The sequence below is a fragment of the Lipomyces japonicus genome (genome assembly GCF_038497905.1).
Source record: "Lipomyces japonicus strain CBS 7319 unplaced genomic scaffold V1514scaffold_58, whole genome shotgun sequence".
Taxonomy (NCBI): domain Eukaryota; kingdom Fungi; phylum Ascomycota; class Lipomycetes; order Lipomycetales; family Lipomycetaceae; genus Lipomyces; species Lipomyces japonicus.
Genome location: NW_027117870.1, coordinates 1 through 26,923, shown reverse-complemented (window position 1 = coordinate 26,923; position 26,923 = coordinate 1). Strand labels below are relative to the sequence as shown.

General features: G+C 39.2%; 9 protein-coding genes and 1 non-coding gene across 10 annotated transcripts; 5 read left to right on the top strand and 5 right to left on the bottom strand.

Moving 5' to 3' along the window:
• The first annotated feature begins 62 nt into the window (after positions 1-62).
• Positions 63-1,059, top strand: V1514DRAFT_337270 (uncharacterized protein). The gene is made up of 2 exons (XM_066928653.1): positions 63-742; positions 801-1,059. The coding sequence occupies exons 1-2, from the start codon at positions 228-230 to the stop codon at positions 949-951; spliced, it is 666 nt and encodes a 221-aa protein (XP_066781186.1). The 5' UTR covers positions 63-227; the 3' UTR covers positions 952-1,059.
• On the bottom strand, positions 727-4,932 carry V1514DRAFT_337268 (armadillo-type protein). The gene is made up of 6 exons (XM_066928652.1): positions 4,829-4,932; positions 4,687-4,768; positions 3,800-4,623; positions 3,613-3,740; positions 1,348-3,562; positions 727-1,288 (listed from the first exon to the last, which is right to left on the bottom strand). Exons 1-6 carry the CDS (start codon positions 4,835-4,837, stop codon positions 1,163-1,165), a joined length of 3,384 nt encoding a protein of 1,127 aa, XP_066781185.1. The 5' UTR covers positions 4,838-4,932; the 3' UTR covers positions 727-1,162.
• A 130-nt stretch (positions 4,933-5,062) lies between these two features.
• On the top strand, positions 5,063-7,097 carry V1514DRAFT_311727 (cytidylyltransferase family-domain-containing protein). Its single transcript, XM_066925800.1, has 5 exons — positions 5,063-5,390; positions 5,449-5,797; positions 5,852-6,198; positions 6,260-6,589; positions 6,664-7,097. Exons 1-5 carry the CDS (start codon positions 5,271-5,273, stop codon positions 6,820-6,822), a joined length of 1,305 nt encoding a protein of 434 aa, XP_066781184.1. The 5' UTR covers positions 5,063-5,270; the 3' UTR covers positions 6,823-7,097.
• Positions 7,098-8,202: 1,105 nt separating this feature from the next.
• Positions 8,203-12,337, top strand: V1514DRAFT_337262 (uncharacterized protein). The gene is made up of 3 exons (XM_066928651.1): positions 8,203-8,428; positions 8,495-8,846; positions 8,925-12,337. Coding segments are annotated over exons 1-3 (3,660 nt in total). The 5' UTR covers positions 8,203-8,426; the 3' UTR covers positions 12,231-12,337.
• An 11-nt stretch (positions 12,338-12,348) lies between these two features.
• V1514DRAFT_348968 (aspartic peptidase domain-containing protein) lies at positions 12,349-13,907 on the top strand (the record flags this gene model as incomplete). Its single annotated transcript, XM_066929353.1, has 2 exons — positions 12,349-12,413; positions 12,809-13,907. 2 exons carry the CDS (start codon positions 12,349-12,351, stop codon positions 13,905-13,907), a joined length of 1,164 nt encoding a protein of 387 aa, XP_066781182.1.
• A 1,626-nt stretch (positions 13,908-15,533) lies between these two features.
• Positions 15,534-16,643, bottom strand: V1514DRAFT_337258 (uncharacterized protein). Its single transcript, XM_066928650.1, has 3 exons — positions 16,526-16,643; positions 16,386-16,443; positions 15,534-16,315 (listed from the first exon to the last, which is right to left on the bottom strand). Exons 1-3 carry the CDS (start codon positions 16,531-16,533, stop codon positions 15,755-15,757), a joined length of 627 nt encoding a protein of 208 aa, XP_066781181.1. The 5' UTR covers positions 16,534-16,643; the 3' UTR covers positions 15,534-15,754.
• A 136-nt stretch (positions 16,644-16,779) lies between these two features.
• V1514DRAFT_337254 (uncharacterized protein) lies at positions 16,780-18,518 on the bottom strand. Its single transcript, XM_066928649.1, has one exon. It carries the CDS (start codon positions 18,358-18,360, stop codon positions 16,858-16,860), a length of 1,503 nt encoding a protein of 500 aa, XP_066781180.1. The 5' UTR covers positions 18,361-18,518; the 3' UTR covers positions 16,780-16,857.
• A 169-nt stretch (positions 18,519-18,687) lies between these two features.
• V1514DRAFT_344817 (uncharacterized protein) lies at positions 18,688-20,406 on the bottom strand (the record flags this gene model as incomplete). Its single annotated transcript, XM_066929205.1, has 2 exons — positions 18,688-20,156; positions 20,244-20,406. The coding sequence occupies 2 exons, from the start codon at positions 20,404-20,406 to the stop codon at positions 18,688-18,690; spliced, it is 1,632 nt and encodes a 543-aa protein (XP_066781179.1).
• A 1,325-nt stretch (positions 20,407-21,731) lies between these two features.
• On the bottom strand, positions 21,732-21,881 carry V1514DRAFT_337247 (uncharacterized protein; the record flags this gene model as incomplete). Its single annotated transcript, XM_066928648.1, has 1 exon — positions 21,732-21,881. A coding segment is annotated over one exon (150 nt), but the record flags the coding sequence as incomplete, so codon positions are not given.
• A 95-nt stretch (positions 21,882-21,976) lies between these two features.
• On the top strand, positions 21,977-22,072 carry V1514DRAFT_t99. Its single transcript has one exon. It is a non-coding gene; the product is annotated as a tRNA-Ser (tRNA).
• The last annotated feature ends 4,851 nt before the right edge of the window (positions 22,073-26,923 follow it).

Below are 26,923 nucleotides of genomic sequence, written 5' to 3'. Positions count from 1 at the left end.
TGATTACGTAACATGATGAATGGCGGCAAAAACTGTCAGCAGCACAAGCCCCTCTACGAAGATATGTAAGCTTGATTTGAAATTGTCGTTAATTTATAATAAAGCCATGGTGTCCATATATAGTAGTTTTACGGTTTTTTCTTTATAAACATATTCGTTTGATTTCTGCAGAACAATTTATTTTTTTTTTATGTTTGACCATTTTTCTTTTGTTTTATTTTTTTGCAATGCTTAGATCAAATATTTTTCGTCCTTTAAGTTTGGCTTTTAGAGCCAATGCGATGCGAAGTGCTCGGTTTTCGTCTTCTTCTAATGGTCCAATTGCCCAGGCAATTACAGTTAACAGGCCAAGAAATTATGCATATGTTCCTATGCTGTTGGCCACGCTTGCTGTTGGAACCGCATGGAATTTTGTTGAAGTTTTTAATGCCGAAACTGAACAATCGTCTGGACTTGACGTGCCGACCATTGACGAAGCCGAACTTGATAAGGTTTTCGACGAGGCCGTGAAAGATTTTAATATCGAACCTATAGCTGATGTTCTCGAACAAGAAAAAGAAAAGGAAGAGGAAACAGAGGAGTATGGAGCGTTCAATCCCAAAACTGGAGAGATAAATTGGGATTGTCCGTGCTTGGGTGGTATGGCCTATGGACCATGTGGTGATGAATTCAAGGCTGCGTTCAGTTGTTTTGTGTTTTCCGAGTCAGAGCCAAAAGGGGTTAATTGCATATCTTTGTTTGAGTAAGTATTGATCGAAATAAGTATTATTTAACGATTTATGAATTTCTAACATTTTTAGAACTATGCAAGGTTGCTTCCGGAAACATCCTGAAGTTTATGCCGATGACTTGCGTTACATTGATACTCAACAAGAGCAAGTTGCAGGTGAGGACGCCGTCGAGGTCGCACCCGCTGAATCGAAAGATTCTGAAAAAGATATTAAACTATAAAGACATATTTTGGTTTCAAACCTACATAATTTTGTACATAGCCAGCTCAATTACAATTTTTTAAAAAAAAAATCTTATAAATGAAATACCATATTAGTTAACTATGTATAATAAAATTAAAGTATAGTTAATCGATATTGATAATGGACTGAAACAAGCAAAAAGAAAAATAGTCATCATTTTGAAGTCGACACTTTCAACAAGGGGCGAATTATGTGGTTTTTTCATAATTTAGGACATAACTCTTAATTCGCTGTCGCTCTTGCTCTGCTTCGATCTGCTTCATACGCGTAGATACCGCTATCGACGATTGAACCGGTACATCAACCTTGTGCACCTACGTAAATCAAATTAGAATACCTTGAAACAAAAAAAAATAGTAACACATTTACTCACCAGTTGCCTGTTGCCTTTTTTGGTAAGTAATCGAAATTGCATATTTTTAGGTCCTTGAGAATGGTGGTCTCTTGTCAAGTTGTCATCACCATCTTTATCACGATTTGTCAAATCAATTACAGAATATGCTGGTTGCGGCTGCTGTCGAATAAGTGGCAACGGGACATCCAACGCCGCTCTTCGTTCTGATTTTCTAGATTCAAGACCTTCCGACAATAACTTTGCCAATTCGCGATCAAATTCTTCATCTTCCAATGGGTCTGACCTTCGCCCTCGCTGAACATCATCTTCATCATATTCCGAATCGAATCGATCAGAATCACTGTCAGAATTGGAAGATTCTTCACTTGCTCCATGAGCAGACAAATCTTCTGCCGCATATGCAACATCCACATCTGCATCGTCTTCCTCAATCTCATCATCATAATTTACTTCACGACTCTCGTCTTCCTCATCTTCATCCTTGTTAATATCTAAACTTCCAAAAGTAGTAGCCATGGCATCTGTCAAACTTTCGGCCGCTTCTTCAATAGAAGAGCATGTCTTCAAATTAGGACGCAGCATTTGCAATAAGTCGTGAAATGCGAATTCAATATCCATAGGCAACGGCATCAGTTTTGTGAACACATAGTATTGGAAAAAACTTAAAAACAAATTTAATTTGGCATTGGCGGAGCCTTTGCTGAAGTAACCACCACAAGTTTCCAATAAGGTACAGACAAGTCGAATTCTGAAATAATCGTCCGCTGGATCTAATTGGACGAATTTACCTGGCTGAGGACGATTACCTTCATGGCCGAAACCGACGATAGTGTACAACGTATCAAAAATTACTGATGAAACAACCATCTTGTAATTGTACATCTCCCCCAGATATTTCACCTGTGCAATGCGTTGTTGGTTGTACTTGAACAGATTCAACTCAAGACCAACTCGAATATCTTCCAACACCGAATCAACCAATCTCATGGAAAAATTTTCATGATACCGCATAAGACAGCTAGCAATAAGTGCAAGCAGGTGCACATTCCCATACCGTACTTTCCATACTTTCTCAAAAACTTTATCAACAACATCGCATGTGTGCTTATCATTCCAATCCAGTTTTCGAAGCTGCTTCAGTACTTGACTATAAGACCTTTTGTTCAAATCGAAATATATTAGTTTCCTAATATACTGTTCAATGACTGATCTTGTTTTCTGAACAATTGCTGGACGTTCCGGAGGATTAACGAGATAAAACGCATTTTCAATAAGCACGCGCTCTCTAGCTTCCAAGTTTTGCGCAGATTTTTTCTTCCATAAAATATCCAACATGGTTTTCATTGTATCATGAGTATTTTCATTGCGCAGCAAGAATTTACCGCAGGATTCAAGCAAATTGCATAAAGTTTCAATTTCCGAGCGGCCAAATGAATCAAGTAGTAATTTTATGCAATTAAAAACCACATGATTTGGCACGATTTTAAATTTGACAAGCTCTGATAAATACCAAATATTGCGAAATCTAGCTTCACTTAAATGCCTGTCAGCACCAGCTGGACCAGACCTGCGACGAAGAAGTGATCGGAATTGATTTTGAAGATATTTAATCATAGGATCACTTATAGCTTGAATATACTTGCCAAGCGTAGCAATTAGTTTTGCATAAAACGGGATAAGATCAGGCCTGTCTTTTGGAACTGACTGTAATGACCTAAGAAGACGCACACGAGAAGCATTTGAATTTAAAAAAGAGAAATCGTAAGCAATCTGATCAACTAATTCCCTCGTTGTCATGTCCGGCAAACGGTTAATAATTGCATCGACCTGAGCTCCTATTGACTGATTTGAAATTTTGAGATTTTCATTTTCATCATCAATTGATTGCGCGTCTTCTAGAAAATCATCATGATCATCAAAGTCATCAATATTTTCCAACGCTTCATTGTTTTCAAACACAGTTTCAACAATGCTATTGTTATTATTGCTTTCTCCTTCCGTCTCGGTCATGTTTTTCTTTTCAAACTCAAAATATTCTTGAGGTACTCTAATTCGAAGATCCGTAATGTCTTCATAAAACTTTTTTTGCTCGTCATCATCCCAAATACTTGATTCACTTTCATCACTGTTGTTTGATAACCTACTAAACGAAAATGACGCCAACTGTACGGTTGAACTTTTTGGGTCATCTTCTGGAAGTTCGGGCAGCTCAGTTCCAAGAGCATCTGCCAACCTTTACAATTATATTAGAAAGCCAGTGATATTAAACCAAAAAGCACTCACACTTGAGCCGACGCTATCATCTTTTCTTCAGTTTTCAACATCTTGTCGTAGTTTGCTTGACGATCCTCAAAAATCTCGCCTGATCTCATGTATGCTGCGTTATTTCTTTTCTCTTGATCTTTAATCAGCTTAAATGTTGATTAGCTTGTTTTCTAGTTTTATTCATATGCCAAATAATACGACTTACTTTATGTTGACTAACTAAATAGCGTCCTAGTGCCGCATAGTATAATTCAAGAATTTTATTAAATTTTCTTTGAACAGTAGGTGGAACCAATAGGGTCTGTAGGTCTGCAATCTCCTTTTTATTGCTATCAACAATTTCGGCATTTTCACCGCCGTCTTCATTGAAACTCGCCCTCTCTGTTCTCTTTTGTTCTAAGCCTAAAAATTCATTACCGTAATTTTTAATAAAAGAAACCACAAGAGCAAGATAAAAAAAGTCTTTGTGATCTGTGTTCAACAATTCCTTTAATATTTCTAAAGGGAGCGGATCAGACTCAGCAATATCTTTAAACTTTTTGGTTTTCTGGACATTGTCTCGCGTTGCTACTGCATCGGCTACTGCTTTAGCATCTTCGCTAGTCCGTGCGATGCCGCAGAACCAAAACTCAGTCAGTAAACGAAAAAGGCCCCGATGTTTGACAAGCCTGGACGAATCTTCTTTCTCCCGTTGTTCGGCATTTAAACAAGATAATTCATCCTTGGTGGGACCTGAAAACCCTCTGAGTAATTGTAAAATAAGAGCTGGCGTAAATGTAGTAGAAAACCGTTGATGGAGCGCCGATATAACTTCCACAGCCGCCCATATTTCACTAGTTTGTCGACATTTCCCCAGACCCTCTGATGCCGCACTTATTATTTCAGATAAATATTTTTCTAATGATAAAGTCGAGATGTCTTTTAAAAAAAGGTTTGAGCTGTCAGCATTAATTGAAGTCCTAAGACGCTTAATAAAAGCTGTGTTTTTCTTAAGACTGGAGTCAAGCGACTTGGATGTTTGAAACAGATCTGAATAACGTTAAAAAAAACCAAAAACCCAATGAAAACTGATAAAAAAAAGAGCACAAATACTTTTTTGGCCTTCCCAAGCTTTCGAATTCAAATTGTGCAACGCAGACCTGCGCTGCTGGCGACTCACGTCGTCATTTGGCAGCTATAGTAATGATTTAACAATTGGAACGGTAATGTGTTACATAATGTAGCCCAAACATACCACTACCATGGAAAAAACTGCAAAATAACAATGGCTACATGCACTCTGGTGTAAAATTCGAAGAGCAAGATGATTTCTCTTGTCCAAATTCTATTGGCTTTTTTGCAGTTCTACTCTTTGTATTTAACTCAACTTATTAAGTGATCTCTGGATGTAACTAAATAAGGGGTTCGTGTCTACCGTGGCTTTTGTAAGTCATACATAACACGAATAATTAACTAACGTTAATAATAATAATAATAAGGCATAGAAAGGCCCTTATTTCATCTTGACGTTTCGAATTCTATGGCAATTAGTACTCAATTTTGATTGAAAGTATAGACTATTATTCGTTAGTTTGATAATTGACAGTGTATATATTGCACTAGAATTTGTCATAGTATATTTACAGATCATTTGGAGCATCTGAATTGTTTATTTTTTCGGTGTTTATCGGGAATCAATGTCGCCCAAGAAAGTCGTTAATCCTTCTTCCACTGTTCACAAGTCCCTCAAAAAGCGAAACAGTCATGTCACTGCCAACGAAAGTTCAGATGTAGATGTTACTAATGGGAAGACTGATGTGAGATTACAAATTTCGATGGAAAGATTAAATTTTGGCGCAATTCTAATTGAAATAGGAAAAAGAAAAAAAGCGTCAGAATTTTATAGTTCGAACAATATGGACAATTGTCATGATTGCAGGGTTTTTTATTCTGCTTGCTGCCGGTCACATTTACATCATGGCTTTAGTCACTGCAGTGCAGGTGTTGACATTCAAGGAAGTCATTGCACTTGCTAATGAGCCGTCCCGCCCTAAAAAATTACCATATGGTAAAGTAATCAATTGGTATTTTCTGGCAACGACCATTTATTTCTTATACGGAGAGAGTGTAATCTACTACTTTAAACAAGTCGTGCTTGTTGACGCTTATCTCATACCCTTGGCTACGCATCATAGGTTTATCTCTTACATGCTTTATATATTTGGTAGGTTTATTGGGATTGCTAGAATTTTAGGTTCTAACGTGTAAAATAATGCAGGATTCATGATCTTTGTATCATCCCTTGAGAAAGGTCACTATAAGTTTCAGTTTGCCCAGTTCGCATTCACACATGTGACGCTCTTGTTGGTTGTTGTTCAGGCGCATTTTATCATGAATAATATATTTTCTGGTCTTTTTTGGTTTTTCTTACCTGCCTCACTTGTTATCATTAATGATATTTGTGCTTATTTATGTGGAATTACGTTTGGACGCACGCCACTTATCAAAATCTCTCCGAAAAAAACTGTCGAAGGGTTTGTCGGAGCGTGGATATCTACGATAGTGTTTGGAATATTACTAAGTCATTTTCTTATTAAATGGAAGTATATGATTTGCCCAATTCATGTGAGTTATTTCAACTGTTTTTTTTTTAATTATTAGTGTAATGTCGGGTTAACAAATTTAGGACTTTTCCGAGAATGCTTTTTCTGGACTTGACTGTACTCTCAACCCTGTTTTTATTGAACAGACATTTACCACACCTTCTTGGTTGGTTCCTGTTGTTGGTTTTACAAAGTTTGACTTTATACCAATATATTTCCATGTGGTTGTAATGGCGACATTTGCATCTCTTATCGCTCCTTTTGGTGGATTTTTTGCATCAGGTTTGAAGCGGACATTTAAAATCAAAGATTTTGGAGATACAATTCCTGGCCATGGAGGCATTACAGATCGTATGGATTGTCAATTTTTGATGGGATTTTTTTCATATATTTATTATGACAGTTTTATTGCGGTATGTATTGACACAACTTATTATCATGATTTTTCTTTTTACTGCTACTGATACTTGTGTGAATTTTGATTTAGACTCACCAACTTCATGTTGGTAGCGTGCTGGAGACGGCAATTCGAAGCCTGACTTTAGACGAGCAAATTCAACTCGTGAATTCGTTACACAAGTATCTGTATAATCAAGGTCTGATCAACAATGAAACTTTTGATTGCCTGGAAAAAGTCACTCATTAATAAGTTAATTGCAGGTCTAGCCTGCGTTATGTAAAATAGATATATAAAATATATATCATATCATGTTCATGTAGAAATGGGTTGTTGGCTCGATTTTCCTGGAAAAACATTAAATTTCGTCGATTGAGATCCTGACTTAAATGTGCTATTTCAATTTTTTTTAAATTTTTGTTTTACATCCAATTCTGTTATTTTTTGTTTTTGTATTGCTTCACTAATGAAGTTATAAGATACAATTTACATTCGAATAGACTATATTGACTGTTGGGTAAGGGACTTGTGTGAAAACTAAACACTATTTGAACGCAACATCGACGGGTCGGATAACTTCGTTGTATGACTTAGACATTACAGGTGGGAACGTTCGAATCACCTTAGAATACCTTGAATACATAAAACGCAGAATTTGATTTACGGTTTATGATTGAGAAACGTCTTACTCTTAAGCTGCTTAATGCTGAGCAACGCCAGATGTTCGACATGCGAGGATTCGTTGAGAGATGGAGCTTCTTCTGAGCGTTGATGGCTCTACCGACGTGGGAATTCTACAGTTTTTTAGGAGGCTCTACGAATTTGCTATTCCATTCTGTGCAAAATTGTTGGATATCGAATATATCATCATGCACGAGATGTCCATGATTAATCTGTGTAAGATTGACATCTGCATACGTCAGATTTTCTTTTTGACCTCGAAAACCATGTCATTCAATGAGCTCAACTTCATTTGAAAGGAATTTGTTTGGGCTTTGGTTAAATTGTGTATAATTATCTCGAGAGCCATTGCTTTTTGATACCCCGGTTTAAGTTGGACCTGTTCGTTCAAGCAGTGCAATTCAGATGAGGATGCAAGTAAGGACCATGCAGCGGAATGAAATAAATGAACTGAGCAGTGGTTTAGAGTGAATTTATATATATTCTGGTTGCTCAGCGTATTTTGTTATTGACATCATTAGGTTTTTAAGTGTGTGTTTGTCGTAATTATTGTTTTAGTGAAAATATATACCAAACCTACCTAGTGGTCGCATCTTACCATTGGTTGCTTTGCTAGAAATAAATTCCCCAAATAGATAATATATTTGGTCTTATTAGTAGGTTCAATAGTAAAAATATGGCGTTTTGGAACATTAGATTTTTACAATATTTGCATTAACAGCAACTAACTATATAAATACATTTTTATCTATGCTGACTAAGCCATGCCTCATTAAATGCCACAGGAGGCCTTTCAGCACTGTAAGATATTTTATTTTAAATATATTTCTGGTAAATATTATTAAACATTAATAAACAATAATACAATATGGTATATGCTTAAAACTCATAGTTAACTATACTGGTGACGCAGATTTCATCTATCCAAGTCACAATCAATATGTTGTACCTTTAAGGTTTTGTGAATGACATTAAAATGTGAGCAGATCACGAAGTCGAGCGCAAAAGAACATTTCATTATTATGGGGTCTTCGACTTCGAAGATACGTATACTGATTTTTACCACCGACACGAACTAGTTATTGCAAGAAATTACTTCAGGGATTTTTTTTTTGTTTTCCATTGCATAACTTAGAAGGTTGATTGTGCTACAATAAGGAGGCAGTGAGACAATGTGAGCAACAATTTAGGCATGAATTATAAAATTTTGTTCCACCTATTAGCTAACCAACCATTGAAGGCCATCCACACTCATACCTATTCCAAGCATTGCGGAGGCATCCCTTCATGATAATTTGCCTGTAGCAGCGAGAGCATTTGTTTGGCCCTTTTTTTTTCTTTATCCTGGTTTTGGTTATTTTTACTTTTTGCGATATGAGGAATATATCAATGGTTCAGAATGGACTTTTGTCTTTTTGGGTTCAATAGTGTCCCTTCAAGTACTTTTATGGCTCATGACTCATTGGAGTGTAAACTTGAATGCTGTTTTTACTACCAAGAAAGCATCTGATCCTACCAAGGCCACGCTAATTCGCGTAATCCCGGTGACCAATTCTGGCCAGCCTGCGATTGTGAAAATTAATCATATCAAAGTAAGCGGTTAAAGAAAATTTTTTTTTTTTGGCTTTCAAAAATATAGCAATTGACCATGTTTTACTTACACGATGTAGACGAAGCATCATGAAGAGATTTCATTTTTGTTCCAAAAGCGTCGATTTATTTTTGATCCGTCCACGAAGACGTTCAAGCCACCAGTGTATCCAATCGATTCTGAAGTCAAGATTAAAGAGTTTCAAAATAGCACTGGTGTGGACAATTTTGAAGTGGTTTCTCAAAGATATGGACCGAACAAGTTCGATATTCCTGTTCCTACTTTTACTGAACTCTTCTATGAGCATGCGGTCGCGCCTTTTTTTGTGTTCCAAGTTTTCTGTGTTGCTCTCTGGCTTATGGATGAGTTGTGGTATTATTCTTTGTTTACGTTGTTTATGCTGGTTTCTTTTGAATCCACCGTGGTTTACCAACGTCAACGCACAATGACAGAATTTCGCGGCATGGGCATTCAGCCTTATAATATTTGGGTTTATCGAAACAATGAATGGATTGAAGTTAAGACGGATACATTGGTTCCTGGAGATTTGGTATCGATTGTGCGAACGAAAGATGACTCGGGCCTTCCCTGTGATTTGATTTTGGTTAATGGTGGTGCGATAGTTAATGAAGCAATGTTGTCAGGAGAGTCAACCCCTCTTTTGAAAGAGTCGATTTTTCTTAGGCCGGGTGATGACTTGTTGGATCTACCTGGATTGGACAAGAATTCGGTTTTGAACGGTGGAACCAAAGTGCTTCAAGTAACCGTTGCCAAAGATTCAACAATTCCATCGGCCCCCGATGGTGGCGCGTTGGCTGTTGCTACCAAGACGGGGTTTGAAACTTCGCAAGGTAGCTTAGTACGAACCATGATTTTCTCTACCGAACGTGTTGGAGCTGGTAACGCCGAAGCATTGTTTTTTATTCTTTTCCTTCTTATTTTTGCTATCGCTGCGTCATGGTTCGTTTGGACCGAGGGAGTAAAGGTTGACCGAAAGCGTTCGAAATTATTGCTAGATTGTATTATTATTATTACGTCGGTTGTGCCTCCTGAACTTCCCATGGAGTTATCTCTTGCGGTCAATTCAGCACTTGGAGCACTTGGCAAGTTTGCAATTTTCTGTACCGAACCTTTCCGGATTCCGTTTGCTGGAAGGGTTGATGTTTGCTGCTTTGATAAAACTGGAACGTTGACAAGTGAGGATTTGGTTGTGGAAGGAGTGGCAGGTCAGTTGACCGATACGCGGGACTTGCTTGACGTTAAGCAGGTTAATCTTAATACGGCATTGGTGCTTGCGACCGCACATGCGCTTGTTCGACTTGACGAAGGCGAGATTGTTGGCGATCCGATGGAAAAGGCCACGTTGAAAGCTTTGGGATGGTCGATTGGCAAAAATGATTCGTTGCAATCGGGCAACAAGACCGGATCGCATACGAAGGTTCGAATTTTAAGAAGGTTTCAGTTTTCGTCTGCGTTGAAAAGATCGTCAAGCATTTCGGCTACGGGTAACAAGATATTTGTGTCGGCTAAAGGAGCACCAGAGACTGTGCGCAAGTATTTGAAGGAGATCCCGGATAGTTATGAAGAGACATACAAATTTTTTACCAGAAGAGGGTCTCGTGTTTTGGCATTAGCATATAAGTATTTGGCTGATGATTTGTCGCAAAACAAAATTAATCATTTGGACCGTGAAGAAGTTGAATCTGATTTGAAGTTTGCTGGATTTTTGGTCTTTAACTGTCCTCTTAAGCCGGATGCGATTTCTACGATTAAGATGTTGAACGAGTCTAGTCATCGAGTGGTCATGATCACTGGTGACAATCCATTAACGGCGGTGCATGTGGCTAATGAAGTTCAGATTGTGAGCAGGGAAGTGCTGATTTTGGATGCACCAGAGGAAGGCACTCACGGTGGTGATCATGATCTTGTGTGGCGTAATGTGGATGAATCTAAAATTATTCAGGTTGACCCTACGAAGCCAATTCCGACTGAAATATTTAAGCAGTACGATATTTGTGTTACCGGTTACGCGTTGGCCAAGTATGTGGATTATGAGCATGTTTGGGAATTGATTAAGAACACATGGGTGTGGGCGCGCGTTTCGCCATCGCAAAAGGAATATATTCTGACTCAATTGAAGGAAGGCGGGTACACGACGCTCATGTGCGGCGACGGCACCAATGATGTGGGTGCGTTGAAGCAGGCTCATGTTGGAGTTGCGTTACTGAATGGAACCGAAGACGGATTAAAGAAGATTGCCGAGAATGCGAAAATAACGAGAATGAGACAAATGTATGAAAAACAGGTTGACTTTATTGTGAAGTGGAATGGCAAGGTACCGCCGGTGCCGCCGTTGATTGCGCACTTGTACCCACCGGGACCAAACAATCCACATTATCGGGCCCAGATTGAGAAGCACGGAGGCAAGGTTGATGAAGAATTGTACAAGGCAGCCATGAGTGGGCAGAGCGTGCCGGCGCAGATTCGGGCCACGAAACAGTCTGAGACTGCGGCGTCGTTTGCGGACAAGATGATGAATTTTGTTGACGAAGAAGAGAGCGATGAGGCGCCGACGTTGAAGCTTGGAGACGCGTCAGTTGCGGCGCCGTTTACGTCGAAGCTGGCGAGCGTGAGCGCGATTGCGCATATTATTCGTCAAGGACGGTGCACGCTTGTGGCCACGATTCAAATGTACAAGATTTTGGCACTGAACTGTCTTATTTCAGCTTACTCATTGTCGGTGCTGTACTTGGCTGGAATCAAGTTTGGTGACGGGCAGGCCACGATTTCAGGAATGCTAATGTCGGTATGCTTCTTGTCAATTTCGCGGGCCAAGTCAGTGGACAAGTTATCCAAGGAGCGACCTCAGCCGGGGATTTTTAATATTTACATTATGGGATCAATCTTGGGCCAATTTGCCATTCACATTGCCACGTTGGTGTACGTTACGCGACATGTGTACGTTTTGGAACCTCGGGAGCAAGATATTGATTTGGAGGCCGAATTCAAGCCGTCGCTTTTGAACACGGCGATTTATCTGTTACAGTTGGCCCAGCAGGTGTCGACGTTTGCCGTGAATTATCAGGGCCGGCCGTTCCGGGAAAACATTTCAGAGAACCGGGCCATGTATTGGGGATTGGCGGGCGCGGGAGCACTTGCGCTGGCAGGAGCGTCAGCAATTTTGCCCGAGTTGAACGAAAAGTTGATGCTTGTAGAGATGGCGTACGATTTTAGAGTGAAGTTGTGCGGAGCCATGGTGGTGGACTACGTGGGAAGCTGGGTTGTTGAGTTGGGATTGAAGGCGTTGTTTAGTGACTACAAGCCCAAGGACATTGCGACCCACGCCGAGCGGAACGTTGAGCTGGCTGTGAAGAAGCGCAAGTAAGAAGTTAAAAAGAACGAAGCATACATAAATGTATATAATTTGAATACTTGTGCCATGCATGCATGCTGCGCGTAAACTAAACCGAGGTTGGGTAGGCACAAAACAAGGTTGAGTCGCCATGTCGCCATGTCGACCCGTGTCGGGCCGTGTGTTCGACACCGAACTTTACTGGGCTGAGGCCGGGTAAGGTTTGCCAGGTTGCTGCAGCAAAAACGCAGCTAGGCCGTATTGCGCCGCACAAGGAAAGGCCGCCGGTCAGTAGTGGAACCGGTGGCGGCTCGTGCTGGAGAAAAAAAAATATATAAAAATAAATATATAAATATATATATATACGGTCGTTGTTCATAGATATATACCGATCGATCTGTCTCAATTTCTTGCTCGTGAATTTTCGCTCGTTTGCTTTTTTTTTTTTTTGGTTCATTGCAAATTGCATCTTTCTTGCTGGTAAACAAACGAGGCTGCTGCTTGTACCTGCCTAATCTAATGCGTTTTTTCACATCGGTCGGTTTGTTTTTGGCGTTTGCTGCCGTCGTCACGGTAGTAGTGGCCGAAAGCTCGTTGCCTTTTCCCGGCAGTAAGGACGGCCAAGTCGACAAGGTTGATATTTGGCGCAGAGGTGGTGCCGTGTATCATCCGGATTCGGTTGCGGATCTGAACCGGTTCAGGTCGTTGCTTGCGTTGTCCTTGCGACGGTACAGCAGAACCAAGCGTGAATTACAAGGAAACAGGGTCGTGCGCAAGGCCATGGCCGTGAGTGAGAAGCTGGCGCCGATTGGTGACGATGGGTCGTGGTTTGCCGACCTCAAGCTTGGATCGCCTGCCCAGTCAGTGTATTTTGATATCGACATGTCGTCGTCTGATTTTTGGGTCGAATCAACCACGTCGGTTCGTGGTATCAGGTTTGATTCTTCAAAATCGCAAACCTATTTCTCGGACAACAATTTCGTGTTTAAGGATTGCGTTGGCTCGCTTGATTCGTTGGCAATTGGCGCCGACACGTTCAAGATTGAGTTTGCCCACTGCCAGCCTCCGCGTGCGTCGGTCAAGACTTTGAATCCATCTGGCGGCATGCTCGGTCTTGCCCACTCATCATTGACTCAGACTTCGTTGCCTCATTTTTTTGAAACCGCAAAGGAATCGGGCAAGCTTGCCGAAAACTTGTTTGCAATTCAGTTTAAGCAAGCTGACGACGGCAGTGCCACCGGCGCGATTTTGTCTCTTGGCGGAGTGCCGCATAAGGTTGATGACCCTCTTTGGGCTTCGGTAAAGACCTATGGGTTTTGGCAGGTCTTGTTTAAGTCGTTGATGGTTGATGGTAATACGATCCTTGACAACATTCAGGGCGTGATTGATGTCACGTTGCCGTTTATTCTTGCCCCTGCAGAGGATGCACATACGTTTTATAATTCCATTTCTGGTGCTCAGCCATTATCAAACGGGTTTTGGTCGTATCCATGCTTTGAAAATCCCAAAGTTCATATTGAACATGCCGGATGGCTGTTCCCATTCCGGGACACGTCACTCGGCAGAGTTAAGGAAGCTTCCGGCTACTGTGTTGGTCCGATTGTCGAAGCCGACCTTGCTGGTCTATGGGTGATTGGAGAGCCGTTCCTTAAGGGAGTGTTGTCCGTTTTTGACTTTGACGAAAAACGGGTAGGATTCAGAACGATCTAGATCGAGAAGAGGAGCCAACGGGAACAAGAACAAGGACAATCAAAACAACAAAATGAAGAAAAAAAAGATCAATATTATTACGTTTTGAAGAAAACACATGGATTGCGATATGGTGACCCGCGACCAAGGCTAGCTCCTCTCTCATCATCATTTCCTTACAAAAAGATCTCACCATCACCTTACGCATTTCCAAAGTTCATTACCGAATGGGTTCGGATAATGATTGGCAACCAAATGACGGTCGTGCATGCGTGCATGATGGTGCATTTTCCTTTATTGCATTTGTATAGAGCACTTTATTCTGGGCAGGTATTGCAATCGATAATCTCTACGCAACTTTTCCGGATTTAATTTGCTTTTTTTTTTTATTATTTTTTAATTTGGGTTTTATAATGTGATTTATCAAGTTATTTTTTTAATTTATTTATACAAATTGGCGTTTTAATTGTTATTTTGAATTATTGTTTTGTTTTGTTTAGCATGGCTTTAATGAAATATGAGTGGATACGATATGCAAATGCAAGCACCGTAAAAATTGCGATTGTGGTTTATTGCGAGCGCAAAAACCGATCGGATCGGTGACGCGAGGGACGCTAGGGGTCTGGGGTTTTGGGGTTCGGAAAAAACTGTCAAAAAATATAGTTACATAAACAAGGTTCAAGACGTCAAAGTGCTTATACAAATGACACGGTCGTTGATTGGCTTCAAACCTATCCTCTCGTTCGACATAACTTTACAAAATGCCCCGGGTGGCAAACAAAAAAAAAAAAAAAAGTTAAATAAATCGCCAAGAACACGTGTGCCAAGACCTGTTGCGTTAAAGTTTATTTTTTACTTTATGGTTTTCTAGTTTTTTTTTTTTTTTTTAATGCCGTTTACTAAATGATACATCATATTCTGTTTTTTTTTACGTATATATACTCAATAATCAAAATATGAACGATGGTGAAACAATTATTTGCTTTTTTGCTAATTAAGGCCGACCTCATCTAAATAATATTTTGATCTAAGCAAATCGGCAATTATATTTAATGTTTTTATATTCGCGGCATCGCAAAGTAAAAGTGCCTGATTTGCATTTTGACAGGCCCCACGTGTGCTTCATTCAAACGAATTGATTTTCAATTTTTTTTTTTTTTTTCCTTTTTTGACGGAACTTGTTATCATTCCTTATTCTTTGGGGTGCCACTACTTTATACACAAATAGCGATTGATTTCAATGTAGTTTAGTATTATATAATCAGCAAGTGACCTGGTCACTTGGACGTTTAACCTTATTTAGATCATCATTTGCTGTAACTACATGTATTTTGTAAAAAAGAAAAAAAAGTATAATAATAAAAATTGGAGTCTTTCATATAATAAAGTTCATGTCGACCTATTGCTCAGACATAATTCTCGTATCACTTCACCTCCTTTCTTCACACACCCAAATGCCATGTAGCAATCCGTCCTTGTTATTGCCACCCCCGCTTTTGTCATCACCACCTCCTTTTTTCATTTTTATTTTTATTTTTTTTTTGGTGATCAAATGATGAAGCGGGGAAAAAATGACCGAGTGATGAACCTAATAGTTGTTTAAACAACGATTGCGTATTATCCTTGTTTTGGTAGTTATGCAAAAATGCATTGCAACTATTTATAATCTTCACTAAATATGATTTACATTGATAAATCGTAAAAAGATTTAATTTAATATTGGCTCTTTCAACCTACAACATAACATAACAGATACAACACAAAAGAAAAACCTAGCTAGACCAATGACTTTGCACGCGCATCAAGTCATGCATAATCTGTCCATGTATTTCCCTTAAAATCATATAAATTATACCTTCGCTTTTCAATCACGTTCTCTTTTTATCAAACTTGGCATAATTGGTAAGTGACCAGTACACATCGGCGGCAATAAAAGCCACTGTGCTAGCTCCAGCTACAGCCACTGCAATCTTGCCATGCGAGCTATTATATAATGATGAAACGTGATTGCTAGTTCCAAAAACGTTGGTCGCAAGCGCGACCCAGCCGCCAATGACTACAGACACTAAGCCAACATTCGCAGCCACCACCGGATTCTCCAACTGGCCTTCGGAAACAACCTTGCCATACGCAGTCGCAGCAGCAGATTTCACATTCTTCACAACGTCGTCGTAAATTCTTTTGCCATTCTTCTTTGTGTCATTGCCATCTTTATTGTCATTGCTGTTAAGTTGAGGAAGCGCATCTTTTGGTGCAGGGAATTCGCTAGTATCCAACAAATCTATATTGCTTGATGCGGTTGGACCAGATCCTTGACCGGATGATGATGATAATGATGTTTGATCTTGCACTTCGGACTCTGACACGATTTTTGTTGTTGGACTAGAACTTGTCGTCTTTTCAGGCACGGACACAGGCTTGGCTGATTTCTATCACGCATCTCCACTTTAGCATACCAACGGTTGTCTTCTTTTTCTGCATGTTCTTCTTCTTTCTTACCTCCGCAGGATCCTGATGGGCATTCTTGGCCGCAATATCAGCATAACTAGTGTTGGAACTATTGAAGATTTTTTTTTGTTTCCCGATCAGTAAAAAATGCTTCGCCCCCCCTCCCCAGATTAATCAGCATAAATACTTACTCTGACATTATTGATCTATTAAAATAAAAAATAAAAAATAAAAAATAAAAATCTGATCTGATCTGATCCAAAATCAAATAAAGTGTCCACAATATACGATACGTATGGGCAAAATCGTAGCACGGAAAGACACAGGCGGAGGCGGGTGATATAATAATGTGACGTGATCTCGTTCAGACAAAAGTATGCGTCATTGCTCATCACGTGTACAAACCGGTTTATCCCGATAGCAGGGTGGTGACGTCACGAGCGTATACGGACAACGAGAATTATTTGCTATAACTAACTAATAATACAAAACTAGGAAGAAAAATAAAATAATCATAATTACATTATTTCTGTGCCGGTTTCTTCCAATAATATTGCTTGTGCACTTTTCTGCAAGAACGAAGACCTGGATGGCCGCGCAATTCTTCCACTGCTCGTCGCCGATGTTCATCAAGGTCATGCTCTGGTATGTAGTAATACTGCTCTTCCAATCTCTTTCCCGATGCATCCTTGCCCTGTCTCTTGATCACGCCAACACATGCAATATCCTTCACAATGCTTCGAAAAATTTCAATTGGGAATGATTTAATTATTGGCACCGAGCTGCGCAATACCGATAACGGAGTGGTGGATAACCGGGAATATGCCAAGTGTGCAATAACATGAGTTTTAAGCTTTGACAAGTCGTGAATTTGATTTTCATTGTCACTAGATGCAAACAAATTCGCTGTGGTTTGCATTGGCGATACCTGTTCTTGTTCTTGTTCTTGTTCGTATTCGTACTCGTATTTTTGTTTTTGATCTTGCTCTTGATGATCTTGCTTTTGCTCTTGTTTTGAGTCATGCTGTTCATGCTGTTCATGCTGTTCATGCTTCACACTCTTTTTTTCTTGTTTTGGCTCTTGATTCTGAAGAGCCTCTCGTGGTAAAGCAATGCTGTTCACTGGAGTTGGCGACACAGCTTCAGCTGGCATGTCAACATCGTAAAATTTTTTCTCGTCGGATTTGTCTAATGATGATTCGTAGTTGTCTTCCCAAATCTTAAACCCCACATTGCTTTGCTGTTCCTGTTCCTGTTGTCGTTCATTCTCTTCAATTGCCAATCTTTGCCGTTCAGACACAAACACTTCCTCGTCAGTTTCATCGTCATCAGCATCTTTTTCCTGTTCACTTTGTTCAATGACTTCGATACGGGCCTTTTCGCCACAAACTTCCAAAAAAACGCTTTGGTTAGCGTCAACCAGGCAAGTTTCACCTTTAGCCAACACATGGTCAACCGTGGGCGTCGCAATTTGAAGCCCATTCCATCCCACGCATTTAACTTCAATCGAGTCCTTGTTTTTAACATATCTAGCTACAACGTGAACACGTGAAATCAACTTGTTCATCCTGCTCAGCACCACCGATGAAGAATTAGACGACCGTCCCATTTTAACAAAATGACCCGATCGCGGCAAGCGAGCGAGGAGAATGGTCGACAAGGGCGTCCGAACAACTGATGTTGACGAGAAGTCAGACAAACCTGACGACGCTGTAAACGGGGCGCCTAGTAACCGCATTTGGTTACTCGGTGACGACGTGTTTTGTGATGCGCTAGATGTTGGCGCAGGCGTCGGATATAATCCTTGCTGCAGCGGGGGCAGTCGTCGAAACTGTTCTTCTTTATCAACTTCATCACTGCCTTGATCATACGCGCGTTTGCGCGAAGGTGTGACCGCTTGAATCAAATACAAAGTCGACGATGACCCTGGTGATGGCCCTGCAACTATCGCTGATTCGAAAGACGGTAGCAGCTCGCGTCGCGGTGGCACTGGAGGCGACGACGGCGGGAACTGCCTTGATGTCATTTCGTCCTAGAATTGGCAATCCTAAAAAAAAAAAACACAAATGCAAGAAGGGACCAATTGCGTCTGCACCAAAATACAAATAAACGAGTGAATGTAAAATGGACGAAAAAAAAGGAAAAGGCGAACAATAAAAGAACAAGCAATACGACGAGTGCAAGTGCGCGTTGACTTTAGTCATTCCAACTGAACCGCGTTCGTGTCGGAAACAACGCGTCGCGTAAACATGGACCATTGCGCTCGTTACCCGGTGGTTACTTTTTTAACCCTATAAACAATGTACTTTACTTTACTTGAATTGAATTTATTGTTGGAACAACTACGTTGCAACTATTTAGTATTACCACGCCTGAAAAAGCCATGTCCACCTTTTTTTCTGTTTTCGCGCTTGCGGTCTTCCAAGTAAATCTTGTAGCGCGCTGCAACCTCATCATTGTCTAGTGCTCTAATGTCGTTGATTTTAAGCGATTCATGCGCGTTTGTTTTCGAATTAGAAAATAGCGTATCTAGCTTGCTGTGACGATTTATCGACCTCGTGGGTGGCTTGCTAGTCTCAGCATCACTCCACGTTGGTTTTAAATCGGTGCCGGGCATATGCAGATCGGCCCTGAAAGCACGTCGTCGTAGCAAATCTCGCAAAGACAATTGCTTATCTGATCCTGAAATCATTCGCGAAAGTATCTCTTGGTTTGAAAATGATGACGATGACAATGATTCCAATGCCGATTCGGATGCTGCTGCTGCTGCTGATGATGATGATGATGATGATGATGATGATGATCGGGACATTGAATACGAAAAACTTGACCCTCGTCGACTCTTTATTAACTCGGGTAATGAAATCTTTCCTCGAATATTTCTTAGTGATAGACTTGTAGTCGCCTTGTAATCTCGCAAAGCTGAACTTGGTCGGTCAATACGTGACGATGTGACGTCGCGCATCCATACTGATGCAAATTTTGAAGTAGATGGTGGAATACCCGAAAGTAAGATTTCGTCTTTATCGTTGACATACAAAGACGAAGCCATTGAACACCTTCTTAACGTATTCGCCTGGTTAACTTCGGATTTCCTACTAATTACTAACTTTTTTTTGTTTGACCCAAGTTTTTGTCGTTTGGTTTGGATTTTTTCAACTTTTAAATCTGACGATAAATCACCATCCTGTTTAGGTGTATTCGTCTTTATTTTTGAATCCATTGAATCGCGAACAAGCATGATCAGCAAGCCATTCAAAGAATCCGGCACAACCGGCGTGATGTCCAATTTTTCTGATTCGACATGCTCTGGACCGTTTTGAACCGAAAAATTCAGCATATCATTGTTTTCTAAACGGCGGTGTTCAACTTTTGTATTAACGATTTTGACCTTTTCCATCCCCTCTACGACCTGGATTGACAGAGGAAGTGACGCTTGCTTTAATAACTTTTTTGTGAATGTTGAGCCACGATGCACCTTCTCCGTATTATTAACCATGCAATGCTGTTGTTGACTTGGAATTGCATGCAGATTGGATTGATTTGCTGCTGCAATTTCCGCGCACGCACGAGAATGATGCACATGAACAAATGATGCCAGTGAAGAAGATGATGATGATGGTTTTATGGAAGCATAATTTGGTCTGCATCTATACGAAGACTCAATCTTCGGATCCAAGAACAAAGCACTTTGGTAAAGTTTTTGAGGCCCGCAAGAGTTGGTCGGTATTGCTTTGACCGTGGAACGCTTAGATCTAGCTTCTTCCAATTCAAACTCGAGACTTGTTGGTGGCAATAAATGCATTGTTCCTTGATGTTTTTCTAAATAGCAATAGCTCAGTCAGTCTTAGAATTATAACAACAAAATGACAAACCATAAAACAAAACCAAACAAACCGCTACACATACTAAATTGCTTGCCATGGCAGTTAAATTGAGTGTCTCTGTTGGCATGGAGCTTTGGACTTGACGGAGGAGTCGGCAATTGCTGAATATACTGCATGATCCGATTATTCTTTTCTGAAGTCATAGATTCTTCTGAAGCTACAGATCCTTCTAAAATCGCCATCATTGTTTTTAATTTTTTTAGAATAGCTGAGTGGAGAAAGTAATATGTTTATCATTAATAATGATAATGATAATTGCAAAAGAATTTTATACAATTGAATCAATTCGAGCGGGCTTGTGTTTTTACCAAATGCGTCCAAATGCTAAATCATGTGTTTCTTTAGCGATAATGTGCTTAAAATGTAAATTTTAATTTCCCCTGAGGCGCATCGTTTCTGGCGTAGAGCCCAGCCCTATCTTCTACCCCTTTAAATCAATCAATTGGCCGATCATGTTTTTAGTATAATTACGCAATTATTATAGTAAATCATTTAACCTCCAATTTAGTTCATAGTGTGCTATAGTCAAACTACAAAATATATTGCTACTATTACGCAAAATGGAACGTTTTACATGTGCAGTTTATATGAAGGAAAAGCTTAGTCAGCTGCGCAATAGTCTTAATCAACCACCTCTGCTTGAGGCGGTCCATCTCAAATTGACAAACAAAGCAGACAGTGCTTTGACGCTCAAGACGTCACCACATGTGACACTCACAATCTAAAACCATTTCTGACCAGCTGCTTGAAAAAAAAAAAAAATATTGAGTTCGAGGGATTCATGATGCATAAAAAAAACCATCGTAGTTATTAATGAGGCAGAAGGTCTTGCAGAGCAAACCATACATCCCATATTTCGAAACAATGTCTTTTAAAGAACATCGAGACCACTGAACAGCATGACTTTCAAGGTCAAAAAAATCTAACTTAGATAGACGTCAATCTTACAGAAACTGCAGAGCCACCATGGACTTTTCATTCAAGATAAAATATTCAAACATCTAAAAACGCACTTTACTGACCCCGACCAATATAAATAATGAATAATAGAAGGACATATCCCTTACTAAGCAACAGTATAATACAATAGAATATGGGCATTCGCCAACCTCACTTTTCTCTCTCTCTTGTCGATAGCACCTTTTCAGTACGTTTCCTATCTGGCCCATCTCTTCAAAGGTCCCGAGAATACGTCCGAATGAAAAATTTTTTCTTTTTTTTTTTATTTAAGACTTCACTTATTACTAAGCCTAAAGATAAACGAAAACAGGAAAACACAGAAGTATTAAAAAAAACCTGTTACAGATAAGAAAGGAAACTTATCAGAGAATTAAGAAAACCAAGCATGCGAACCCTAAATCAAACACTTTTTTTTTTTTTTTTGAGCTTTTTTTTTTTATCTTACTAAAAAGGAGCCATACAACACCCCGATTTATATTATTCTATAAATAAATACTTTTTTTTTTATCTTAAAAAGGGACACAGAATGCCCTATTGTTGTATTGACTACTTAGTGTAGGAGAAAATAAAGAACAAATTGAGACAAACAAAAATAAACCAAAAATGGTGTAACGGAGCGAAGAAACAGAGAATATAACAGGAAGATGAAGAGAGAAGCAAAATATCCGATACAAAGACGACAACAGGGATTTTTTTTTTTCTATTTTTTCCTTTTTTTCCTTTTTTATTTTCATGTGTAAACCGGGTAATTTTGGGTTTGTGGATTAATAACAAAAGTATTAATTTTTTTGGAAAGTCCCGGTGGCCGAGTGGTTAAGGCGACGCCCTGCTATTAAGTAGTTGTATAGGCGTTGGGTTCTGCCCGCGCAAGTTCGAATCTTGTCCGTGACGTTTATTTTTTAAATTTTAAAAACACATCTTTTTTACAATCAGATGTCTAAAAACTTTTTGAGCTCCTGCTCTGCTCATAATAATCGGGGTTATGCTCTGTGATTAATGTTAAAATATGTTGGAGTACATCCTCAGGGATGCTGGACAACTTCATCTTAATGTTGTCAATAAACGGAGATTTTGTCATTATGATAAATTCCTTTATTGAATTATGTTCTTCCTCGTCAGTTTTTAAATTGACTCGTTGGTTTTTTTTGTTTTAGATTCAATTTATCTAGTCACTATTTGGTGACAAGTGTGGGACGCTCAATTATTTACGAACTCGACAAGGAATTAATTAATAATAATAGGAAAATTGTAACTAGCTCAACTATAATATATAACTAAATTACTTGGAATCGTGGTTACTTTAAGATTTTTATTATTTAATTCATTTTTTATGATGTGCTTAGTAGCAAACCAGTAGTGTTCAACCTTCTGCGCGGTGGCTGATGAATGTTAATAGCGCGCGCCGTTAGAAATAGAAATTGGCAGGGTTGTGCATACATTAGCGGGACACGTTATTCCGCGCACATTGAAATTATCGAATATTGTCACACCCTGCCCTGACCTTTTTCGTGCTTTTGTTGATCGCGAACTTCAATCATAAATTTAGTTGAGACTTGGTGCACACTATTTTGTCAGTGCACCTAATTTATTTAAGCTTTCAGCTAAATTTGTTCAACATTTTTGATTATAACAAAAATTATCTTTGGTGCGTTCGTCGATCAATTTATATATTTTAACACTCCCTCTTGCCGTCGTCGGTGGTAAATCAAGAACACTGGCCGTTACCCTGGTAGGAATTTATAATTTAATTAATGTATATAGTACAATAAATTAGTGTCAACAATATTTTCTTTTCTTCAACATTTCAAACATTTAATCTCCCTCTGTTCTAATATGCTTCTCATCGTCTTATTTCTCTTAATGTATATAGTACAATAAATCAGTAACAATATTTTCCTTTCATCAATATTTCAATTATTTAATCTCCTTATTTCTTATTTTTTATTTCTTATTTCTTATTTCTTAATTTTTTTTTTTTTTTGTTAAAAAAATGATTCAATAAATTAACCTCTCTCCCCCTTGTTTTTGATTATCACTACCTTTATCTTTTCCTTCATTCCGCCATACTAATGCCCGCTACAAAGCCAGTGAGTGAACTTATCTTTTGCAAGTGGATTTGTAAATAGATCCGCTAGCATTTTCTCTGTTGGACAATACTGGAGAGTCATTGCATGCCGCTCAAGTATTGCTTCTCTGACCAGGTGATACTTGAGATCAATATGTTTAATTCGACTGTGCATTACAGGATCTCTCGCCATGCTAAGACATCCTTGATTATTTTCGTGTACAATGGTTCCTTCTTCTTGTTCGTGCCCTAATTCTTTAAGTAGCATGCAGAGCCACAGTAGTTCTCTTGTTGCTTCAGCCAACGCTTGATACTCAGTTTGTGTGGTGGAGTCGGCGATACTGATTTGTTTATTGGCTCGCCATGCAATAGGTCCATTGGCTACCTTGAAAATATAAGCCGCTCACAGATTTTCTGTCGTCTTTGTCCGGTCCTCAAGCAGAATCACAACAGCCTTCAAGGTTTATTGTGCCAGTGTGTTGAAAATTTAGACCCAGGTTGACTGTTCGACTTATATATTGCAAAACATTCTTCGCAGCTACAAGATGTTTCTCTGCTGGGTTATTCAGGTATCGGCTAAGGCTGCTTACAGCTGCGCATATGTCTGGTCTGGTACATACCATTTAGACTTCCAATAATGCTTCTGAATAATCGTTTGTGCCCTGGCCACTGTCTTCTCTTCCTAATTGAACACTGGTCTTCATGGGAATTGTCTTCGGCTTACAATTGACCATGTTGAAGGTTTTAAGTGTTTTCGTTATATATCTGGATTGATCCAGTTTCATTGTTTTTGGTTTCCGTCGCGAGATACTTTAATGCCCAGAAAATACTCTAACTGGCCCATATCGTTCATGTCAAATTTCTTAAATAATTTTCTTTAAGATCTTTGATCTTTTCTTTATTTTGTCCAAAAATTAAGATATCATCCACGTATCGTCCAATATAGATAACATCATTGTCCTGGTCGTTTCGTATATAAATTCCATATTCTGTAAATGCTCTGTTAAATCCTATACTTACCAGTATTCGTGAATCGTGTGGTTCCACCAGCGGGGAGCTTGCTTGAGGCAGTAGTGACTCTTTTTTAGTTTACAGACTAGGTTTTCTTTTCCGCCTTTGACATATCCTTCCGGTTGCTTCATATAAATCTCCTCTTCCAGATTTCCATTTAAGAATGCAGTTTTCACATCATTGTTCCACATCCATGTCCAATTTTATTGCAATGGCTAATAACAATCTGACGGATTCAAAACGTATTACCGGTGAGAACGTCTCATTATAATCTACTCTTTTTTTTTAATCCTTTATTTTAAGTAGATATAGAACTATAAAGTTAAGATGTACTGTGTGGTTGAATACAAAACTAACTGAACCAAATATACTGTGCCCATTTGGGTACCCACATGGGTAAGAGGTGCAGGAAAACCAGCCTCCTGGCCAAAACTGCACACACAGTTTACAAAAACAAACTACATTCTAAGCTCACAACAAACCACAAGTGTATCATATGATCCCCTCCATACTTTGCCTTTGCATGCCTTTTATCTGGTTATGTCAGTGCTATCGAGATCCCTAAATTTTTAAAGAACTTAATCTTTAAATTCAATTCTCCAAATCCACTGGTTCTTGATCCCACAGGCTACCAAAACCAATACCTTGATCTTGGAGCTGTTGAACCCACATGGCTTGGCTCTCCTCATGAGAGACTGCCATGCCTTCTTTCATTCTCCATGACCTAGATGCTAAATAAGTTACCTCAATCAGCTTGAATGTCACTTTGATTCCTTCCTGATCCCATAAGAGCCACTCTAGAGTAGGCATTTCAGCAACTTTGAATTCATCAAAAACCGATTTGCGTTCCACTGAAACCAGAGAACAATCAATCAGAATATGATGAGGTGTTTGCACACCCCTCTTCTGGACCTAGTAGAGCAGTCTTGGGTTAAAAGTTACGATTAAGTTCCCACCTTGGCCACACCAACAATCACCATCAATGGGAGGATCCTGCGGTATTTTAGACAGATAACTGTTAAAATATCCATGTCCAGTCCTCAAATGAACAATAATGCAGGATATCCATTGCTTAGATTGTCGAAATATGCTTTCCAATTGCATGTGAGGTTTACCTTTATAGCAGTCAGAAGATTTAACCTTCCTTTTTCATTCTACAAGAACTTCTTTGGCATTCAGCATGGCTAAATACTTAAAAGACTTGTAGGTGGGTCTGTTATTATTATTATTTCTTATTTTAAGTACACATGAAACTATTCAGTTATGATGTACTGTGTGGTTGGTACATCAATCTTAAAACCAGCTGTGCCCATTTGGGTAATGAAATGGGGAAACCTTCCATAAAGGCGAAAACCCATATCCACAGTAGACAAAACAAAATATTGCAGTCCTTCTCACAATAAAATCACAAGTTGAATGTAAATTTGGCTGACCTTTCTCTTAATACTTTTCATCTCTTCTTCTTCCTTTTCTTCTTTCTCTTCTACCTGCTACCACTGAAAGTACAATCAAAATAATTTAAACAATAAACCTTATCCATGGGATCTAGTCAAAATAGGATGACATATAATGGCTGCCAAAAGCCAATTGGGGTAGGAACCATAACCGTAGATGCAAGCTGGTGGCAGCGTATTTTTTGGTGTCCAAATGATTGGCAGTTGCCGCAAATATCAGTAGATTTAAAAGGCTTGTAACCTTCCACTTTTACTTTCGTTCAAGAATTTGGACCCCTTTTTTGAGAGCTTTTTCTACTTGGTCAAATGTGTTCAAAGCAACAACCACAGACGAAGAAGCTTTGAATTCTTCTCTGGTTTTCCAATATAACGTGAGCTTGACTTCGGCTCCATGTGAGAGTTGAAGTCTCGGATTTCATCAAAGAGATTATCCATAGCTTCCGTGGTATCAGGGAATGTAACAAGACTGACTCCATGGATAACAATTTTTGGCCATGTGACATGTTCATTTATGCTGAGGCATGCATCATCCAAATCTTGGCATGCCTGAAGAATGACATTATAATATGGCTGTAGATCTGCTGCAGCACATTCCAATGATATTGTTAAAACTAAGTTGGAGTTAAGGCTATATAATTGGCCAATGAAATGAGAAATCTCGCTGGTGCGCCTGTTTCTCGCAATGCCTTATTAATGTTTGCACGTAATTGCAGTGAATTTGCAGTTGCTCCTCCAATTTGATCTCTGTTTATTACAATCTTGCGATTGACTTTTTTTTTCACTCTTTTTCATATTTTTTTTGGATTTTCCGGAAATATTTGGTTGCACAGGCGTTTGTCCCATTTATCAGCTTCAGATCGACCTAGCAAGATTTTAAATACTTGGGAGGAGTTGATTTGAGCCCCAGAACTTGCATGTTGTGCCCCGGTTTGAGGCAGCACTTTTTTTGTGTATTTAAAATTTTTTGCTGTTCTTGTTGCTTTTCCATTATTTGTTTTAATTCTCTAACTTCATTAACCAGACCAGCATTGGTTTTTTTTTTTTATCTTAAAAAGGGACACAGAATGCCCTATGTTGTATTGACTACTTAGTGTAGGAGAAAATGAAGAACAAATTAAGACAAACGAAAGTAAACCAAGAATGGTGTAACGGAGCGAAGAAACAGAGAATATAACAGAAAGATGAAGAGAGAAGCAAAATATCCGATACAAA

Bases quoted from the DNA above. Each gene is read 5' to 3' on its own strand.
- V1514DRAFT_337262 (XM_066928651.1), top strand. The intron at 8,847-8,924 runs GTAAGCGGTTAA...TACACGATGTAG, and splicing joins TGAAAATTAATCATATCAAA to ACGAAGCATCATGAAGAGAT.
- V1514DRAFT_337258 (XM_066928650.1), bottom strand. The intron at 16,316-16,385 runs GTAAGAAAGAAG...GATGCGTGATAG, and splicing joins CCCATCAGGATCCTGCGGAG to AAATCAGCCAAGCCTGTGTC.
- V1514DRAFT_337268 (XM_066928652.1), bottom strand. The intron at 4,624-4,686 runs GTATTTGTGCTC...AACGTTATTCAG, and splicing joins AGCTTGGGAAGGCCAAAAAA to ATCTGTTTCAAACATCCAAG. The intron at 3,563-3,612 runs GTGAGTGCTTTT...ATAATTGTAAAG, and splicing joins ATGATAGCGTCGGCTCAAGT to GTTGGCAGATGCTCTTGGAA.
- V1514DRAFT_337254 (XM_066928649.1), bottom strand. From the start codon at position 18,360: ATGACATCAAGGCAGTTCCCGCCGTCGTCGCCTCCAGTGCCACCGCGA.
- V1514DRAFT_311727 (XM_066925800.1), top strand. From the start codon at position 5,271: ATGTCGCCCAAGAAAGTCGTTAATCCTTCTTCCACTGTTCACAAGTCC. The intron at 5,391-5,448 runs GTGAGATTACAA...TAATTGAAATAG, and splicing joins TTACTAATGGGAAGACTGAT to GAAAAAGAAAAAAAGCGTCA. The intron at 5,798-5,851 runs GTAGGTTTATTG...AAAATAATGCAG, and splicing joins TTACATGCTTTATATATTTG to GATTCATGATCTTTGTATCA.
- V1514DRAFT_337270 (XM_066928653.1), top strand. From the start codon at position 228: ATGCTTAGATCAAATATTTTTCGTCCTTTAAGTTTGGCTTTTAGAGCC. The intron at 743-800 runs GTAAGTATTGAT...TAACATTTTTAG, and splicing joins AATTGCATATCTTTGTTTGA to AACTATGCAAGGTTGCTTCC.